Consider the following 21,716-nt stretch of genomic DNA (forward strand, 5'->3'; position numbering starts at 1 on the left):
AGGAAGAAGCTTCCACTGTTCTTTGGCTAAAAGAAGAAGGTATGTCCATCAAAAAGTCTTATAAACATCTGTGTTTATTCCCATTGATCCATGCTGCTCTCACTCTTGCCTAGTAAATATGTTTGTTTGTCTTTTTTAATTCGGTTTTTCGAGGTAGGGTCTCACTCTGGCTCAGGCTGACCTGGAATTCACTACGTAATCTACATAGTCTCAGGGTGGCCTTGAACTCACTGTGAACCTCATACCTCTGCCTCCCGAGTGCTGGGATTAAAGGCATGTGCCATCACACCCTGAATAAATCTTATTTTTATTGATGGCAGAGAACACCTGTGAGACTGAAGACCTTTTAATATTATAAAAGAAAGCTGACTGTCTAGCATGAGACAAGTCATTTCTATCACATTGACCAGGATTCAGGAAACATTTCAGAGGAAGTGACAGATTAAATATGACAGCAGCTCTCACTGCGAGACCGAGAATCTCCTTCAGCAAGATAAGAAGCACAGAGGAGAATTAAAACTCATTAAAACATAAAATCAGAGGCTGCTGAGAGCTCAACATTAAAGGAGACTTGTAACAGACCCTCTAAGCCACAGGGAACATTGTTGAAGAGAGGGAAGAAAGAATGTAAGAACCACCAGGTGGGAAGGTGTACTTTGATGCATTGCTCCCCCACCCCCAAGAGGCTGACTGGTGCATGCATGACCCCACAATGAATACCTATAACCCCACTGAGGACAGCCCTCAGTCAAATGGTGGTGGAATAATAGTACAACCCAATGGTTCTATGACCATTTTGCAATATGTTCATATAATAAGGTTCTCAATAAAACAAATGAGAAAGCCTAATTAAATCCTATTTTCAGTCTAAACACTACAAAATAAAATGTAGTCAGTATATTAAAAAATTAGGATCTACACTTTCATGTAAATTAGCATGTAAAACTAGCATGTAAATTACTCTTAAAATCAGTACATTTCCTCCCCACAGCACTGCATATCCAATTATATTGACTCAAGTTTAGATGGAATTTAGTGAATGAAAATTTTCACTTTAAACAAAGTATATTTTAGGAGCATATCAATTTCTGGTGTTGATAGTGTCTCTATCTTTGCAAACACTGATTCTGAATGTCACTGGTGATACCATTTGGTATTTCTCAAAATTGAATCTTTTTTGTCTGGATGAAAGTCATATTCAACTCATCTGTAAAGGTTGGTTACATGAATCAAGGGTGACCTTGGGCAGTCCATAAATTGGTTTAACAGAGCCCACACACAGGGTAAAATGTAGAAGCTAATGGAACAGATGGTAATACTGGAAATAAGAACATTGTTAACAGTGATTACAACCATTCCCACCAGCATCATGTTTCATATGTCTTTCTGAGTTTTGTCACATCAAGGACAACTAACTGGTGGGAGACATTGCCAGGGGTGAGGAGAGGTGACTGTACTGGAGTTACAGAGAGGTGCTCAAAAGCCTTGCAGGCTGAGAAAACATATGCAGGGGGAACCTGGATGCTCTGATCAGCAAGTAGAGCTATCTCCTGTTCCCACAGCCAGATCTAGAAAGTGGAGAACAGATTCTTTACTCTCATTCCAGCCAGTTATTCAATGACGTACAGCATGTTTGTTAAATTGATCAATTCCAGAGTCCAAAACAGAGGTAATCCCCCTGCAGCTCCATAGCTTTGGGAGGTATGTACCTCAAATTCTGCCAGGAGTGGAAACACTAGCTAAGAGGAGGGGTTTTTTTCCCCCTTTTAAATAGTATTTAAAATATTTAAGGATAATTTTACTCTTAAGGGAGAAAATCACAATTAATTGTGCACAAACACTTAAAGGTAGCATAACTATCAAAGCAAAAGTTACCTACAGATACAACTGTGTTTGTCTCCCATAGCAAAATAAGAAAAATTTAATAAAAATAATAAGAGGTATATGAAACCACATCACTTACATTATCTTGGTATATCTTACTCTATATGATTTTTAGACTTCCAGAATGTTCATGTGTTACAGCTGCTCTGACACCATGGTTTCTCAATAATTGCAAAATTGCAGACTCATCCATGCCAACTCAGCACTTCTATAAATAGCACATGTGTTTTTGTTACTGATTTGGAGGCAGTCAATCAAAGTCTGGGAAAATCAAATGTAATTTTCTTTACTCTGAATGATGCAAATTCTATATTGACCTACCTATTGAATCACAATTCTTCACTCCCTCCACACTACCCTCTGCTTCTGAAGCCAGAGTCCTCTGCCAGTAATTAACTATCTGCCATGGGAGTGAACAACATGCTGCACTTTACATGGCTGACATGTATCCGAATAAAAGAGCCATGATGGTGAAGGTATTCATAATAAATGACTTTGCAGGTATCAAATGTTTCTTCTTAGCCTGGAAATCAGTCTATTTAAATAACTATAGGTGACATGGGCATGATCCCAAAGGGATTAAAGACAAAATTTTACTATTTTAATAAGGATATTGAATATATTGTAACAGAAAGAATTTTAAAATCCTAGTACTAAGCTAGATTCCCAGTCTAGGGGCTTTTTCTCAGTTCTACTGTCCTTGCTTAATTAATCCCATGTCATTGACTGAGCCCTCTTTCAGGATCTTGGGGTCCTGTCCCTTTCTATGGAGTTTGGCTGGTTTATTTTACTTGTATTTTTTTAAATTACACTTAATAATACCTTTCTAGATAGCTGATATAGGCTGAGTGTAAGGATGCATGCTAGTAATTCCAGCACTAAAGGAGGTTTAGGCATGAGGATAATGAGTTCAAGGACAGCCTGGGCTACATAGCCATACCATATGTCTAAAATCTTCTAGACAAAAGCTTGAGGAAGGCAGCTTCATAAAACTTTTGTCACCTATGTACTGTGTCCCTATAGCTAGAGCAGTACTCAGCACATAATAAATACCCAAAGAGTGGTGAAATGATTGCAAAAGAATCCAAAGCTCAGAGGAGCGTTTTACAATGATAAATTCTATAGAGGGTTCCCTTCATACCCTTATTGAAAGTTGAGGGCAATCACTCTAGATTCCTTTTTACTTAATTTCATTTCCGACAAAGACAAAATTTAGACAGAATACAACTGTTCATGAAGGAAGTTAACAACAGGCACTGGATTAAAATTATGATATTGTCACTTTTAGTTCATTTTATTGCCACCTTTATCATTATCATTAAAGGGTTTTGTTTTCTTTTTCTTTTTTCTTTTTTCTTTTTTTCTTTTTTTAAAGACAGAGTCTCATGTAACTCAGGCTGGGTTTGAAATTGAATTCCTGAGTCTCTTGCCTCTGCCTCCCAAGTGCTGGGACTATAGGCATGTGCCACCATATCCAACTTATCATTAAGATCTTAAACTTTAAAAATTACAATATTTTTAAGGGATACTCCTCTCCAAAAAATCAAAGGCAGTGTCTACTTGCTTCACTTTACCATTCCACAGAGAATGAGAAATGAGGATCAGAGGACCAGAGGAAGACAGGAGGAGAGGTGGGATGGGAAGGAAGAATCTGGAAGGAAAATGTAGGGAGGAAGAAAAGAAAGGAAAAGAAAAGGACAAAAGATGCATCCAGAAGTACTGGAGTAGCAAGAGCCTCTGCCTTTCCATTTCACAAGAATTCCAAGAGAGCCTGAAGGCAAAGGGAGAATATTCTCATAGGGAAGGTTTGGAGAAGTTCAAGGTATTGGCTTGACAGGAGACAAGCAACAAGAGTGGAAAGAAGGACTTCAATTCTGGCTAACTGGCAAAGGATAATAGAAAACAGATTACTGCCTTGGGGTAATATCTACCCCACCCCTGGGACTTTGATAAAGTACTGTGCCTCTGCTTCTTCATCTTCAGGATGGACAAACAGACATGATAAAGAGAATACCTTCCCATAAGACTGTTATAGGATTTCTTGATATATTTCACTGGAGTACTTACTTAACTCAACACCTGGCTCATAATTACATGCTATTATCATGAACCACCAAGCTAGAGACACTTGAATCATGGAAAAACATGATCATATTTACACAATATGCATGTGTGCATGAAAATTTCATTCTTTAGACAACATTTCAGCTGGACAGTCAAATCTTGAACAGCTACAGGGCTAGAGCTGGGGAAGTTTCTTCAGCTCTTTCTGTGAAGATGTAGATGTAATTGCTATATGGAATCTTCCCACATGAAGAAAAAACATGGGAAATTAATAATATAAAAAGTCAAGGGTAAATAAAACAAACTTATATAAGCTTATTCAAATTAAAAGAGAATTAGATAATAAAAAGAATATCCCAACTGATAACTTCCTCTGAAAATCAGTAATGCTAGAAATCTGAGAGTACTAGCAACTTTACAATGTTATGCAAATATCAGTCTTTATTCAATAGGCAATAAAAGCACAATGTATTATTTTCTAATTGAACATTTTATGAGATTCACCAATCCTCACAAAACCCATTGCTAATCATATTCAAACCGTTTGTTAATCTGGAAGGCATCCATCAACATAAGGTGAGACATGGAATTAAGTGGTTTCATTGCAACACTTAGCTTGCATCCTATATGCTTTTCAAATCCAGGATTCTTTCTTTTCCAATCCAATATAAGCAATGTAATAACAAGAATCTACCAGGCAGAGAGAATTCTAGGCACTAAGGAGTAGAAATGAGAAATAGTCTCTCGACAAATTTGGATGGAAAATACAGGAATAATTAAGTTTACCATGAAAATTCTTCCTATCTTATTACTAAAATGAGAGGACCTTTAAAATATCAGTTGATTATTTGTTCTTTATCGCCTTTTATTTGTTCATTTGCTTGTGTGTGAGAGGGAGAAATGGCATACAAGGGCCCCCAACCACTGCAATCAAATTCTGGATGTGTGCCATCTTGTGTGCATGTGCAACCTTGTACACTTGCATCACCTTGTGAGTCTGACTTACATGGGATCTGGAGAGCTGAACATGGGTACTTAGGTTACACAGGCAAGTGCCTTAACTGCTAAGCAATCTTTCCAGCCCTCTTCATCACTTTTACTAGCTCACTTTACCTTGCATGATACTTATTTTGTGAGCATGCTAATTAAAGGAACTATAATTTTACAATAAACTCACACAAATAAGAACGTTAAATGAAAATTATTTTCTATTCAACAGAATCAAGAGCAACAATCATCTTGAAAGAAATTATGATACCAATGAGATTTGTCTGTGTTCAAATGTATTTATTTTATATGACTACATAGAATAACCAATATCCAGCTTCTAATATAATGACAGTGTCAAAATGTTTTGAAATGACTATGACCTAGAAAGGGTCCGAGATGAACACAAACATCTGTGAAATGCATATGTACCAGTAGAATATTATCACAGTGAAATGATTTCCAGATCATAATTCTTAATAAGGTTCTAAAATGCTATTTTAGGCTTACCAGAGTGCTTCAAATTAAATTAGTGTGGGTTTCATTAAAACACAGAGCAATCTGTTCATTTTTATTTTTATTTTTATTTTTTGCCCCTTCCCCATGCCCTTTTGAGTTACCACTAGGGGTCAGTATGAAGACACTATTTCTGTCACAGTGGCTGAAGGAAAACTAGAACTCTGAAAACATTTTTCTTCAGAAAAACCCTGCCTCCAAGACAAAGACAATAAGTATACTGCTCTGACAGTAAGCCCTACCAGAACATCTAGTCTGTAACATGAGCTTGTGTGTTTCATGGGTTATGTATATGGTCAGTGTTTCTTTAAGTATGCCAAAAAGAATCTGAGTACTGGCCAAGAAGGAGGATCTAGGACAGGGCATTAGAAGTTATTTCTCAGAGAGGGATGGTATACATCTCCAACCATTTCAGAGGAGCACAAATAATCCTGTCCTACAAAAGAATAAGAGAGAGAACAGAAAGTTGGGGATTTTTCTAGCTTTAACAGATGTATTTTTGCATTTCATTTCCTTCTTTTCAAAATGACCATCATCATTCACTCCACCATAGCCATCATTTCACAATAAAATACGAACAATTCTAAGACTGAAAAACATTATTCTAAAATCTACAAGTAAACAAAAATGCAAAGAAATGGTAATATATATGTATATTATACTACCATGCATATTATATTACCTGCTTTTCCCCACCCCAGCTTTATTTAAGTGGGTCAGAATTATTTTAAGGCTTGATAAAGAGCTTTCTACACTCACTTAAGATTACACCCTCCAGACAGTGCTGAAATGACTGTTGCAAAGCATGAGCATTGAGTAAGTGTCCTCCTGGCTTTTCTTGAATCACTATGAAGTACTGACTTTTGCATTATTGTATGAAATTCTGTATGTGGGATACATTTTAAATTCTTCTCTACAAATTATATGGTTTTCTATACAACAAGTAATCCTAATACACATTAAAATAATATTACCTGCTTCCCCAATATTTATTCAATTGGGTGAGAATTTTTCTTTATCTCTACATTAGTCAAGATAATTCTTAAGACTGATAACACAAACTGATGGGTCATGCATATACAATAATGACATTCATATACAGATATGCAAAAGTTACCAAAGCACTCAAACACACATCAGTATAATTTAGGGACATGGTATATCTTTCTGGAGTTCCCTTTGATATGCCCCTTACTTACCATTTCCTTTGTGTGATCCTAGCATAGATTACACACAAAAGCAGGTCGGTCCCTAGAAAATAGCTTTCTCTCTACTATTGTGAAGGCATGGCAGTGGCCTAGCAATCAATCAATTATTTTTTTTTAAGTAACCAACTATATGCTATCATTTAGAATATTCTTTGGTTGCTATTGCTGTGAGAAGTCAGGAAGCAGTACAGAAAAGTAAAAACGTAAACAAGTAAATAGAGATAAAAGGATCTCTAAAACTTCAGGGAACTGCCCAGCTCTTCATGGAGATAACATGAGATAACTGTGAACTAAAATTAGTATGATCTAACACACTCCTGCTGTAAAGAATACAGTTCTGATTACAAGTTTTCTGGCTGGAGAGATGGCTCAGCAGCAGTTAAAGTTAAATGAATGCAATTGTTTTTTGATTTTTGTTTTACTCATTGCATCTTATTTGCTAAAACTACATCTTTTAAACGAATACCTAGCCATTATTTATACTAGTTTTCAAATCTTATCATAGATTACCAATAGCCAAATTTAGTTAGCACTAGCAAAGGAAAATGAAAAACACTAAATACTTTTCATTCTTTGGGTAACTTTAAAAACATCAGTTCTGATCATATCCAACAGATAGTAGCAATATTAGAAATTGTTTAAAATATTCTATTAAGCATGAAATCAACTACTGAGAAGGACTTCAAACACTAATCATTCTCTCAGTATTTGCATAAATAATGTAAAACTTTGAAGTGATTAATTGGTTAGAAAAGTACAGGCAGGGATTTGAAGGGAACTTTGGCATGGAGAAAGTCAGTGCTCTATGAACCTAGTTCATACAGAGCAGAGAAGATTAATAACAGTTTTCCAATAAAGGGTCCAACAGAGTTCACTGGAGCCCCAAGGAACTGTCTCCCAGAATTCACACTAGGTGAGGGGTCAAGTGGCCCCATACTCCCTAAAATGGACCCTGAAAGCACCATCAAGGAATATTTACAGTAACATTCACAACCCTCATCTTGAAAACTAGAGAATGGTGTGAATTAGTCAGAAGGGTGGAATGGAAGCAGGTTAGAGCTTTTAATTCAAATTCATCACAAATTACTTAAACTGTTATTAATTGAAGAAATAAATTTTGAAATGTCTAGAAAACTTGAGTACCTATAAGGCTACATTCATAGAAAATACCTAACAAACAATATCAGTAGCAATAATTAAGATAAAACTAAAATGGCTTGAACTTGAAAACTTTCTATGAAGGGAATGGTCTATTTATCACTGCAGATAAAATTGCTCATTGTCACATTATTATGACATATGAATATGACTTCTTGTTATGAAAAACAAGATATATGAAAGTCTGAAATCATGTATATTACATGATAATTTATAGATAGGATATAAAATTGTATTTTGGATTATAAAACATTTAGTAAAAACAGCATTTGTTTTACAAAAGGAGTCACAACACAGTACATATTTTCTCCTTTTTTAAAGATATTTTTAGATCTTATTTATTTTTATTTGAGAGACAGAGAGAGGCTGAGAGAGAGAGAAGGCATGCCAGGACCTCTATCCACTGCAAACAAAATTACAGTACATAATTTAAAGCAATTATTTGAACAGGGTATGGTGGCTCACACCTATAATCCCAGCACTAAGGGAGGCTAAGGTAGGAGGGTCATTGAAATCAAGAACTATTCTAACATACTTTATAGTATGTTTATGGTTATTCACATTTTTATTTTGTTATTTTTATTATTTTATTTTTATCATTTTGAGGCAGATTCTCACTCTAGTCCAAACTAACCTGGAATTCACTATGTAATCTAGGTTGGTCTTGAACTCGCAATGATCCATCATTACATGTTATCATGACTTATTTAATGAAATAAGCCTCCAACCCAGAAGATGCCCTGAATTTAAGAATGGGAAATTCATTTCAGACATGTCAAGATATGATTATAGGAGATGAATTACCCTGTAACACTACCATAATTGATATTTTAAGCATTAGGTTAACAATTGGAGGTATCCAAACAGCTAGCCACCAAATATACGTAGAGCACTTCAAATTTGGGCTTTTCCTCCCTTCACAACATGTGACAGAAAAGCAATTAGAAACCCTGACTTCAGCCACCTGAAGAGCACAGCATGGCTTATACTTGGAAAGAAACTAGGAGATGCTTAAATACAATATGAGGAGGAAAAATTAAAATAACCAATCATCTTTGTTGTCACTTCTGTTGAATTTGACTTAATACTAAGGAACACTTGAAAAGAACCAATGGCTTGGCACAGCTGTTCTCACTACTTTTGGTTGACTATAATAGTCTTTTAATTTTTAAAATGTTTTATTATTTATTTATTTATTTATTTGAGAGAGAAAGAGACACAGAAAGAGAGAAGCAAACTCCAGATGCATGTGCCACCTTCTGCATCTGGCTTTCATGAGTCCTGGGGACTCGAACCTAGGTTCTTTGGCTTTGCAGGTAAGCGTCTTAACCACTACACCATCCCTCCAGCCCCAATAGAGTCTTTTTCAACCCCAGTTTTTAACATCTGACATAAATATGTTGCCTGACTTTAAAAAAAAAAATTACTCACATAAATTTTATCTCAAAAAGTTAAGGTAAAACTATATAGACTTCAAAGAACACCAATAAACCCCTTAACAAATGCAAACTAGAAGGTGTGTGTGTGGGGGGGGTAACAAATAATAGATTTTAAAATGCCAGAAAAAATTTATAAGAATAAAATGAAATAAGTAGATGGTGATAGAGAAGTCAGGGATAATTTAGTCCCAATTCCATATTCACATATGACAAAAATTTGTTAAAGAACTAACTTTTAAGATCAAATCTCAAGCTAGCCTCTCTTAAAATTATCTATTATCTCCTAACCAATTCTGCATAAAATTCTGCATATGAGAGAAGCCAGGCAGCTCACAGAGGCCTATAAAAGTGTCTTAGATAATATATAATTTTAAGTGGACTAGAAAGAGACTTCAGTGTTGCTGATAAATTTTTTTTGCAATGACATGACTATGCAAAAAGAAAATCACATAACATGTTATTTTTAATTTGCTACTTCCAATGTCTCAGTATTCCTTAAAAATTTGTGAGCTTTCATAATGAGAATGATGTCCCTTAACTTAGATAATTATCATGACAAAGATTGGAGCATGCTCTGTTCTGACACTATGTATCTCTTGTGTTTTCATTATACACTGTAAGACTGTCGTCATTCTATTAAGTTCTTACAGGATGTTTGTGTGGGAGTAGAGATAAGAAAGGTTAAGTATGTGAGGAGAAAGAGCTTCAAGTTAGAAAAGGGTGATTTGGGACAGATTTTAACAAAACAATAAAAATAATGGTTAATTCACATACCAAATGGGACACAAGGAAGACAAAAAATATTCTATTTATGAATCTTGCCTTTCAGATCTTCTAAGACTTCTTTTTCTTCTGGACATGAAGGAACCCAGACTCTGGAGTCTGACAGATGTGGGTTGAATTTACAGCTCAGATATTTAAATGTGAGTACACCCTGGGAAATTAGTTAAGCTTGCAAAGTCTGGGTCTTCTCAGTATTGATGGACTATTTCAGTAATTAGTTTAGATAACAATTACAAAACATATTTTGTAATGTTAATATTAGTGAAGGAATTCCTGCCCTTGACCTTTATTCATGCTCATTGTCCATGGCATGTTGCTTTTAATTGACTGCAAAATGTTTCTATTTCTCCAATGGTTATGTACTTACAGAATGAATCTTAATATTTTTCTGGATTTATCAATTACCTGTATAATGTTGACTCTATTTCTGATATTATCCACTTTTACTGGTACTAGAAGCTTTTGCAGGGAGTTTAACTGTTAAATCGATTAAATGACCTGCACATTTTCCCAACAAACTCAAACAGTTCAGATATTATGTTTTGGGAAACAATCCAATTAAATGACTATTTTCATAAGTCATCCTGAAGAATAACCCGAGATAGATGATCTGCAAACATGTGTGACCATCTTAACAGCTAAAATATCACAATTGGGACATGTTGGACTATCGAATGTTGTAGGGTGTAGGTTCTACACTTACTTGGCATTGGCAGGGTTGCAAGTGGTCAGGTTTGCAAGGGCCAGAGCTGCTGCCTCCCTCACCTCTTCATTGTCACTTTTGAGCAACTGAACTATCTGTGGGATCCCTGCAGACAAAGAAATACAAAATGTAACTTTTTCTGAGGCAAGCCCAACAGACTGGCCTTTTTATTTTTTATTTTTTTAATGGAGAGAGAGGGAGAGAGAGAGAGAAAGATGGAGGGAGAGAGAAATGACACACAAGGGCCTCCAGCCACTGTAACCAAACTCCAGAGACATGTGCCACCATGTGCATATGTGTGACCTTGCCCACTTGCTTTACCTTGTGCTTCTAGCTTATTTGGGATCTGAAGAGTCAAGCATGGGTCCTTAGGCTTCTCAGGAAAGCACCTTAAGTGCTAAGCTATCTCTTCAACCCCCAAAGTGTACTTTAAATCAATCCACAAACCCTAGAATATAGTCATCTAAAAACATTCAAAATACTGCTCTTCAGCTTGCTTACCCTGAGTATTGAAATAATCTTTGCTGCTGGTATTCTCACACATTGCTGAAATAGCTTGGGAAGCAGCAATTTTAGTCCCATCACTTTCAGAACCCAAAAGGGTTACCAGGCATTTTTCAACTTCTTGTTCGTGAAAAAGTTTTCTATTTTCAGCTTTCATAAATCAAAAGGGAAAAAAATCAGAATTTAGCTGTAAAAACTGTTAAGTGTTATTACTTACCCATCCCAAATATGACAGGAATACAAGCCACCTTCAGTGCCCTTTAAACTGAACAAAATCTGTACCTATTTAACCTTCAGAATGTAGCAATAACGCAAAAGGAGTCATAGATAGGTGTTACATGTCCTTTTCCCTTCATATGCTACATATGAACACTATGGTAATGAATGCTGAGATAAGAAAGAGGCAAGTTTTCAAATTTCACAAGTAATCATTTAACACCAACCATGAGCTGACAGCCACCCAGTGTTCACACAACATTTCTCCGCACTGAGGACAAAAGCCATTTATTTTAAGCTACTTTAAATACAAAAATGCAATACTTAAAGCATGCCTACTAAGTAAAATTGGGGGAGCTGGATGCTAAAGAGCTCAAAAGAGTAAGAGAAAAGAAGCAGTATGAGTAAAGGTGAAATGTGAACCTGACTCTTCTGGTCTTACATAAAGAAACCAAAAACATCTTTTTCTCAAATTACAGTACATAATTTAAAGCAATTATTTGAGTAGGGTATGATGGGTCATACCTATAATCCCAGCACTAAGAAAGGCTGAGGTAGGAGGAGTTCAAAACCAACCTGGATTACATAATGAATCCCAGGTTAGTCTGGGCTAGAGTGAGACTCTACCTCAAAATAACAAAGCATAACATAAAATAAAGCAACTATGTGAGACCATAAGTATATTATGAAATATGTTAGAATAGTTTTTGATTTGAAGATATTTAAATCATTCTATGTTCATATTATGATACTCACCCTCCTTATAAACAAAGCTAAATTTGAAACCAATATGTATTTTTTTCTTTCTTTGCAATGCTAAGGATGGAACCCAGGACCTTATGCATGCTAAGCAAGCACTGACCACTGAGGTACTTTACCAGCTTGAAACCAAAGTATTTTTGTTGCTGTTCCCTAAACAAGTTTTTTCTCTTGACTTACTGTGGGTGCAGGGATATATAAATTACATACATGTAAATGTTCAATGCATTAAATTAGTACATTAAGAACTATTTTGTTTTCAAGGTGGGGTTTCACTCTAGCTCAGGCCAACCTAGAATTTACTATGCAGTCTCAGGGTGGTCTACAACTCATGGCGATCCTCCTACCTTTGCCTCCCAAGTGCTGGGATTAAAGGTGTGTGTCACCACACCCAGAAAGAACTAATTGTTTCTGTATCACACCCTCCTAAATTCAGGGACCATTGTGGAAGAGGTAGAAAAATGAAGGGGAGGAGTGTTCGCAATACTATCCTCCAAACATAAAGTGGCCCTGGTATTCATGACCTCACAGTAGCTACACAAGACATGAATATTAGGAGAAGAAAAAATGCTAGTTGGATAAAAGAAGGATTCAGTGGAGGAGGGATTTGGGAGGGGGGCAAGGGAGGGTATTGGGAGGGGATTATGACCATGCTATTTTGTTTATATGTATGGAAGTTGTCAATAAAAAGAAAACATTTAACAAAACAAAGAACATATATAGAAAAAGAAGAAAAGAGCCAGGTGTGGTGGTGCGTGCCTTTAATCACAGCACTTGGGAAGCTGATGAAGGAGGATCACCATATGTTCAAGGCCACTCTGAGACTACATAGTGAATTCCAGGTCAGCCTGAACTAGAGTGAGACCCTGTCTCAAAAAACCAGAAAGAGGGCTGGAGAGATGGCTTAGTGGTTAAGCGCTTGCCTGTGAAGCCTAAGGACCACGGTTCGAGGCTTGATTCTCCAGGACCCACGTTAGCCAGATGCACAAGGGGTACACGCGTCTGAAGTTCGTTTGCAGTGGCTAGAAGCCCTGGCGTGCCCACTCTCCTCTCTCTCTGCCTCTTTCTCTGTCACTATCAAATAAATAAATAAAAATAAACAAACAAACAAACAAAAAAACCAGAAAGAAGAAGGAAGAGGAGGAGGAAGAGGAAAGAATATAAGAGCCAAAGAAAGGAGAGTAGTAGGAGGGAATTATGATCATATTATACTGTCTATATGTGTGGAAGGTGTCTGTAAAACATTTTCTTCTTTGCCTTTTTTTTTTTTTTAAATTTGAGAGTGAACGACAGAAAAAGAGGCAGAGTGAGAGAGAATGGGCACACCAGGGCCTCCAGAGACTGCGAACGAACTCCAGATACTTAAACAACTGGCTTACGTGGGTACTGGGGAACTGAGCCTCGAACCAGGGTTCTTAGGCTTTGTAGGCAAGCTGTTAACCACTGAGCCATCTCTCCAGCCCTATAAAACTTTTTTTGGTTTTTCAAAGTAGGGTCTCACTCTAGCTCAGGCTGACCTGGAATTCACTATGGAGTCTCAGGGTGGCCTCAAACTCACGGCAGTCCTCCTACCTCTGCCTCCTGAGTGCTGGGAGTAAAGGTATGGACCACCACACTCGGCTCCCTATAAAATATTTTTTAAAAATTAAAATAAAACTATTTTGGTTTTGTATTGTTAGCTAAATATTTTACAATCTTATGTTACAGTTAATTCTAAATGCTACTATCTTTTGTCTTTTTAGGCACTTTCTACAAAAACAAAAACATGTCAGGCTTAATTCTAATAACATAAAACTGTCATTAAAGGCACTAGAGGCTACTGTGCAAATGAAAAGTTTATAAATAGATCCTTTTGATTTTTTTTCAGAAAATTTTGTCATAGATTTGATCCTCCATTTTGTAAGTCTTTTATTTTATTGCATTCAGTCAATACAGTCAAGTTGTTACCCTTGTTAGCCTCTTCTGTGTCCTCTCCCCTCCATAGGGACCCTTCTTGTTGGCATATATGGGTCATGCATTGTGGGGTCAGCCTTTAGTTTTGGGTAGGAGGAAGTGACTGCATGTGATGATCCAACATGTGGCTCTTACATTCTTTCTGCTCCCTCTTCTGCAAACTTCCCCGAGCCATGTTGGGTTCATATTAGGTCTGATTTAGTGTTGAGATCTTGGGAGCCTCTGTGTCTTTGGATATCTGGTTTGGTAGGGGTTGACTGTTCCCTGTATCTATCTCCTTCATCATTGTGCTGGTTCCCAGTTTGCAAAAAGAAAAAAAAAGGAAAAAAAAGAAAAGAAAAGAAGAAAAACAGCATTCCTGCATGCTTCCCCAATCATTCTTAGTTTCAGCGGGGGCCCTTCTGAGGTATGATGGGGTGGTTCTTTCCTTAGGATCTGAGTCTATCTGAAAAAGAGAAGCAGATTCTCCAACAGGGAGTAAAGTTAGCACCAGGTAAATATGATAACCATTATTTTTTAGTGAGAATTTAATGAAGAGCGGGCTCATTGTTGGACATGGTTCTGACTTGTTTCGCAGCTCCAGCTATGACTTCCATTGCACTGAGCAAATCAGTTAGCCAAATTGAGAGCAGTTGGTTTCCCACTATGGCTATGTGCCATTATTGCACTTGTATGAGCATCATGTCAGGTTGTTTGTTGCTAAGTAGATTAGACCATGCGTTGCTTGGACAGATATTGGTCATTATCCCCCAGTCACTCATGCAGCACCTTCCACAACTAGACATACTGTCTGGTGACTGACTCTCATCCAGCTTCTAGCCATGTCGCTCCATGATACGTGCCAACAGTATATGGTGTCTTCCTCAGTAGGGTCTTACCACTAACCTATGGTGGGTCATCAAGCACTCTGACATACATCTGTCTTCTTTTGGGAGACCTTGTAGATCTCTGTGATCAAAATCTCATGGTGGATGATATCCACCTGCTGGTACCGGGAGTTACAAGTCAGCACCCAAGAAGAGAAGGAAGAAAAGGATGAGTGATATAAAAGAGATAGAGGGAGGGAGGGAGGGAGGGAGGGAGAGAGAAGAGAGAGAGAGAGAGAGAGAGAGAGAGAGAGAGAGAGAGAGAGAGAGAGAAGTAGAAACAGGAGGAGATAATGATAAGTTTTTGTCATACCCAGGGCTTTGTGAATTAGTGTTCCCTATAAGGGCCTGGAGAAGGTTCAACCATTTGGTCTGTCTTTTAGGATGTAGAATTTTATGGTACCATTGTGTTTTGAGTATAGTTTTGTGTCCCCCACCCACTCCCTTACCATCACCTCCCTCCTCACCCTCCCTATTGTCTGGTCCTCTAGATGCTTGCTAGGAATGTCGGCAACTTGGACAGATTAAGGTTAGGTGTTCTAGATGACTGAGACTCTGCAGCAATTATCTTTCTGTGATTGAGTGAGTTCACTGCAAATGATCTGTTCCAAGTTAGACCAGTTTTCTTCAAATTTCATTGTGTCATTTTTACTTACTGCTGTGTAGAATTCCATTGTGTAGATATACCACATCTTAGTCATCCATTCATCTAATGATGGACATCTGGTTTGATTCCAGCTCTTGGCTATTATGAATAAATCAGCTATAAAGATGTTTGAACAAATCTGAGCTGAGGCATACAGCTTGTAGGGTACATGCCCAGTAAGGGAATAAATGGGTCTGGTAGTAACTCTATAGTCAGCTTCATCTCCATATTGCTTTCCAAAGTGGTTGTACCATCTTACATTCCCCCAACAGTGGATGAGGGTTCCTATTTATCCACATCCTTGCCAGCATTTATTTGCATTTGATTTTTGATGTTTGCTATCCTTACTGGGGTAACGTGGAATCTCATAGTTGTTTTAATTTGCATTTCCCTGATGATTAGGGATGATGAACATTTTCTTAGGTGTGTGTTTGCCATGTGTATTTCTTCCTCTGTGAAATGCCTGTGCAGTTCCTTGCCCCATTTTGTGAGTGGGTTGTTTGACTTTGTATTGTTTAGGTTTTTGAGTTCTTTGTAGATTCTAGAAATTAGACTTTTTTCAGTTAAATATTCAGCAAATATTTTCTCCCATTCTGAAGGTAATCTATTGTCTCTGCTTGTTGTATGTTTGTCTGTGAAGAAACTTTTCAGCTTCCTAAGATCCCATTGGTTGGGTGCTTGTTTAACATCCTGTGCTACTGGGGTTTTCTTTAGGAAGACTTTTCCAACTCCTAAATCATGGAATGTTCCTCTTCCTCCTAACTTTTCTTCCAAGTTTGTGGTGTTATATTGAGGTCTTTGTTCCACTTGGACTTGATTGTTGTGCATGCTGAGATGTGTGGATCAAGTTTCAATTTCCTCCATATTATTATCCAGTTTGTCCAGCATCATTTATTGAAAATGGGAAAATGTCACTAATTTCTTTCTCTGTATATTTGTCATTTGCATATAGAATGGCTAATAATTTTGTGCATTGATTTTGTATCCTGCTACTTGTATTAAGGAGTTTATCATCTTTAAGAGTTTTGGAGTTTATTCTAGCCTATGTTTTTAGGGCTTTCATCAAATATCAAGTAGCTGTAGTTACATGACCCAAAGTCTGGGTCCTCAATTCTATTCCATTGGTCTGTCCTCCTGTTTTTATGCCAGTACGATGCTGTTTTTATTATGGCTTTGTAATATACCTTTAGATCAGGAATGGTGATGCCTCCAGAGGTGTTTCTTTGCTGTGCATATGCTTGGATATCTGAGGCCATCTGCTTTTCCATATGAATTTTGAGATTTTTTTTTATCTCTGTCAAGAACAATGTTGGTATTTTGATGGGGATTGCATTAAATCTGTAGATTGCCTTTGGTACGATTGGCATTCCCACAATATTATTTCTACATGTCCAGGAGCATGGGCAGTCTTTCCATTTCCTCAAGCCTCTTCAATTTCTTTTTTGAGTGTTTTTATGTTTTCATTATATAGATCTTTCACTTCCTTGGTTAATGTTATTCCAAGGTATTTTATTTTTTTGTTGCTGTTGAAAATGGGAAAATGTCACTTAATTCTTTCTCTGTATACTTGTCATTTGCATATAGAAAGGCTACATTTTTGTGCATTGATTTTGTATCCTTCTACTTTGCTGAAGAAGTTTATCATCTTTAAGAGTTTTGGAATGCAGGCTCTCAAGTCTTTTACATGCAGAATCATGTCATCTGTGAATAGCACTTACTTGACTTCTTGTTTTCTTCATTGTGTCTACTTTATTTATTTCTCCTGTCTTATTGATTGATCTAGGACTTCTAGTACTATATTGAATAGCAGAGGTGAGAGTGGACACCTCTGTTCCTGATCTCAATGGGAATTCCTTCAATCTCTCTCCATTAAATATTATTGGGCTTTAGAAGCTTTGTATATAGCCTTTATTGTGTTAAGATATAAACCAACAATGCTGATTCTCTCCAATGTTTTGATCAGTAAGTGATGTTGTATTTTGTCAAAGGCATTTTCTGCATCTATCAAAATGATTATGTGTTTTTTATGTTTAGCCTTGTTTATGTTGTATATTACATTGACAGATTTCCATATGTTGAACCACCCCTGCATTTCTGGGATGAACCCCACTTGATCAAGGTGGATAATGCATTTGATGTGTTGTTGAATTCAGTTTGCAAGGATTTTGGTCAGGACATATGTGTCTAAGTTCATCAGGAAATAGGCCTGTACTTGTCTTTTCTTGTGACATCTCTGCCTGGTTTTGGTACTAGGGTGATAGTAGCTTCAAAGAAGGAGTTGGGGAGCTTTCTCTGCTCTCCAATTGTGTGGCACAGTTCGAGAAAGATTGGTTTCAGTCCTTCCATGAAGGTTTGATAGAATTTGAAGTACCCCTTTTTTCACTTGATCAAATTGGACAGGGGTTTGTCAATCTTTTTAATTTCTTCAATGAACCAACTCTTTGTTTCATTAATTTTCTTGTTTTCTTAATTTCCCATTCCTTAATTTCTGCTCTGATCTTAATTATTTCTTTCTGTCTGGAGCTTTGTGAATTGGATTCTTCTTGCTTTTCTCATGCCTTTAGGTGGATAGTGAAGTTATTGATTTGGGATCTCTCTGTCTTTGTTATGAAGGCATTTAGTGCTATGAATTTTCCCATGAAGACCACCTCCATTGTGTCCCATAAGTTTTGCTATGATGTGTTCTCATTGTCATTCATTTCTAAAAATTTCTCAATTTTATTTTTTACCCATTTATTGTTTAAAAGTGTGCTGTTCAGTTTCCAGGAGCCAATGGGATTTTTGGTGAGCGTTTTATTGTTAGTTTCTAGTATTGTGATCTGATATCATGCAGGGGATTATGTAAATCTTCCTAAATATATGGAGGCAGGCTTTGTGACCCAGTATATGATCTATTTTAGAGAAAGTTCTGTGGGCTGCTGAAAAGAATGTGTAGTCCCTGGATTTGGGGTGGAATGTTCTGTAGATGTCCATTAGGTCTAAATGTTCTATGGTTTTGTTGAGCTTTCTTACTTCCCTATTGAGTTTATGTTTGGATGATCAATCTATTGGTGATAATGGTGTATTGAAGTCCCCAGCTATGATGGTATTGGTGGTTATTTATGTTTTATTGATGAGTGGGTTTTCTTTTATGAATTGAGGTGCTCCTGTCTTAGGTGCATAAATATTGATGATTGTGATATCCTCTTGCTGGATTTTTCCCTTGATCAGTAAGAAGTGGCCTTCTTTGTCTTTTTTTATTATTTTTGGTTTGGTTTTTATCTGATATTAGTATGGCTATGCATGCTTCTTATTCCCATTTGCTTGGATTACCATTTTCCACTATGTCACCATGAGGAGGTGTCTGTTTTTAGTGGTGAGGTGGGTTTCCTGAAGACAACAGATTGAGGGGTCTAATTTTCTGATCCACCCTATTATCTTGTGTCTCTTGATGGGTGAATTAAGGCCATTAATATTTAAGGTAATGACAGTGAGGTTTGATTTGATCCCTGCCATATGTTGGTTTATGTGGTTTGGTGTTCTCATGGACTTTGAAAATTTTTGTCCTTTGAGTTTGGTTATTGTGATCTGCTTCTTGTAGGCACTTGAGGTGGATTATTTGATTCTTCTTTGTAGAGAATTTCCTGAAATACTCTCTGTAGGTTTGGTTTTGTGTTCATATAGTTGCAAAGGTGAGTTTTGTCATGGAAGGTTTTTATTTCACCATCTATTATGAGGGATACTTTTGATGGTTAGAGAAGTTTGGGTTGGAAGCCATAGGTTCTTGGAGTTTGCAATGTTCAATTTCAGGCCTTTCTGGCTTTCAGGGTTTCCATTGAGAAGTCTAAAGTGATTCTGTTGAGGTTCCCTTTAAATGTGATGAGTTGTTTTTCCCTACTTGCTTTTAGGACTTTCTTTGATATCAATGTTAGAGTCTTAATAACAATATATCTTGGAGAGTTTATACTTTGGTCCAAACTGTTTGGAGTTCTGTTAGCTTCTTATATCTTGATGGACCTTTCTTTTGAGAGAGTGGGAAAATTTTCTTTAATTATTTTGTTAAATAATTTTAAATTCTCCATGCCTTTGGCCTGAATTTCTTCCCCTTCTGGTATTCCCATGATCCGAATGTTGGGATGTTTGAGAGTTTCCCACATTTCCCTCATGTTCTGTTCACAGAAATTTGTGAACTTACTGAAACTTTTGCACTGTCAAACTGTTTCTTCTCTTTTGTCTTCCAAATTTGAGTTTCTATCCTCCACATGGCTGACTCTATGCTTGAGAGCCTTTAAGGAGTTTTTGGCTTGTTCAGTTAGGTTTGCAGTTTCTACTACTTGTCTATGTATGGCTCCCATCACTCTAGAAAGTTCCCTTTTCACATTATTTTCTGATTTTCATCATGCTTCTTGAAATTCTTCCTTGCATTTCTTAGGTCTTCATTTAGCATAGCCAGCTGGTTTTTTAGGTCCTTTTTTTTTTCTTTCCTTTATATCTTTTAACTGTTTGGACCCCAAATTGGAAAAGAGATGCCAATGCAGATAAAGGAATCCTTTAGAACACCAAACAGACAAAACCTAAAGAGAATCTCTCCTCACCATGTTATACTTAAATTACCAAACATACAAACCCAAGAAAATATATTTAAAGCAGTTAGAGAGAAAAATCAAGTTACATACAAAGGCAAATCCATAAGGATCACAGCAGATTACTCAACACAAACTTTAAAAGCCAGAAGGGCTTGGAGTGATATATTCCAAGTTCTGAAATATAACAACTGTCAACCAAGGTTACTTTATCCTGCAAAGCTATTCATTCAAATCAATGGAGAAATAAGGACATTACACAACAAAAGCAGGCTAAATGAATATTTGAAGAAAAAACCAGCTCTACAGAAAATACTTGAAAGAATCCTCCATGATTAAGAGAAAGAAAAGCACACATAAAGGAACCAGGAAAAAACAAGCAATACTCAAATACTAGTTAACACAAGAGAGAAAAGGTAAAACCAGAAGAACTACAAAAAAAAAAATGGTAAAAACAAATACACACCTTTCAATAATATCTCTTAATATCAATGGCCTCAATGCCACAACCAAAAGACATAGGTTTTCAGACTGGGTTAAACAGCAGGATCCTTCAATTTGTTGCCTCCAAGAAACTCACCTTTCTACAAAGGATGGGCGGCACTATCTTAGGTTGAAAGGTTGGAAAACAGTGTTTCAAGCAAATGGGCCTAGAAAACAAGCAGGGGTTGCTATTCTAATATCTGACAAGGTAGACTTGAGTCCAACATTAGTTAGGAAAGATAAGGAAGATCACTTTATATTGATTAAAGGCACACTCCAACAGGAGGACATTAAAATCCTAAACATATATGTCCCTAACATGGCAGCTCCCAACTTCATCAAACAAGTGCTACTAGAACTAAGGTCACAGATAACACCAAGCACAGTTGTAGTGGTTGACTTTAACACCCCACTCTCATCAATTGACAGGTCACCCTGGCAGAAAATAACAGAGATGCATCTGGATTAAATGAGGTGATAGAACAAATGGACCTAACAGATATATACAGGACATTTCATTCAAGTGTTGCAGAATCCTCGTTCTTTTCAGCTGCACATGGAACAGTCTCTAAAATAGACCATATATTAGGACACAAAGCAAATCTTAACATATACAGGAAAATTGAAATAATTCCCTACATTCTAGATTACAATTTCCAAGTTTGGAATTAACTCACTACTTATTTATATTTAATTGACTTTTTTCCAGAAATATTTTCAGAAATTAGAAGCTAACTGGATTTCCATTTTAAGGTTAAGATATGCTTTTTATTTTCCTTTAATATTGATTCCCCTCAAAACTGTCTCTTAACAGAAACAGTAGCATACCATGAATGGCACCATATTCACAAATACTTTCTAGCCTTTGTTCATATCATACAGATATATCCCATGCAGTTCCTTGTGCAGACTAAAAATACTACTGTTCATTAGTCTAACCCAATCATGAACCATGTCCTGAAATCCTGTCATTGTAATCCCTTCC

At 36.7% G+C, this 21,716-nt stretch overlaps 1 protein-coding gene across 3 annotated transcripts in view; it reads right to left on the bottom strand.

The window, feature by feature from the left end:
• Window positions 1-21,716, bottom strand: part of Armc3 (armadillo repeat containing 3) — a 158,224-nt gene that overhangs the window by 49,257 nt on the left and 87,251 nt on the right. For all 3 annotated transcript variants that reach the window (XM_012951147.2, XM_045135161.1, XM_045135160.1), the window contains 2 exons: window positions 11,244-11,396; window positions 10,743-10,848 (listed from right to left, as the gene is read on the bottom strand). In XM_012951147.2, the coding sequence (XP_012806601.2) occupies window positions 10,743-10,848; window positions 11,244-11,396 (259 nt within the window). The remainder of the gene's footprint in view (window positions 1-10,742; window positions 10,849-11,243; window positions 11,397-21,716) is intronic.

Source organism: Jaculus jaculus, chromosome 15, assembly GCF_020740685.1.
Source record: "Jaculus jaculus isolate mJacJac1 chromosome 15, mJacJac1.mat.Y.cur, whole genome shotgun sequence".
Classification (NCBI taxonomy): domain Eukaryota; kingdom Metazoa; phylum Chordata; class Mammalia; order Rodentia; family Dipodidae; genus Jaculus; species Jaculus jaculus.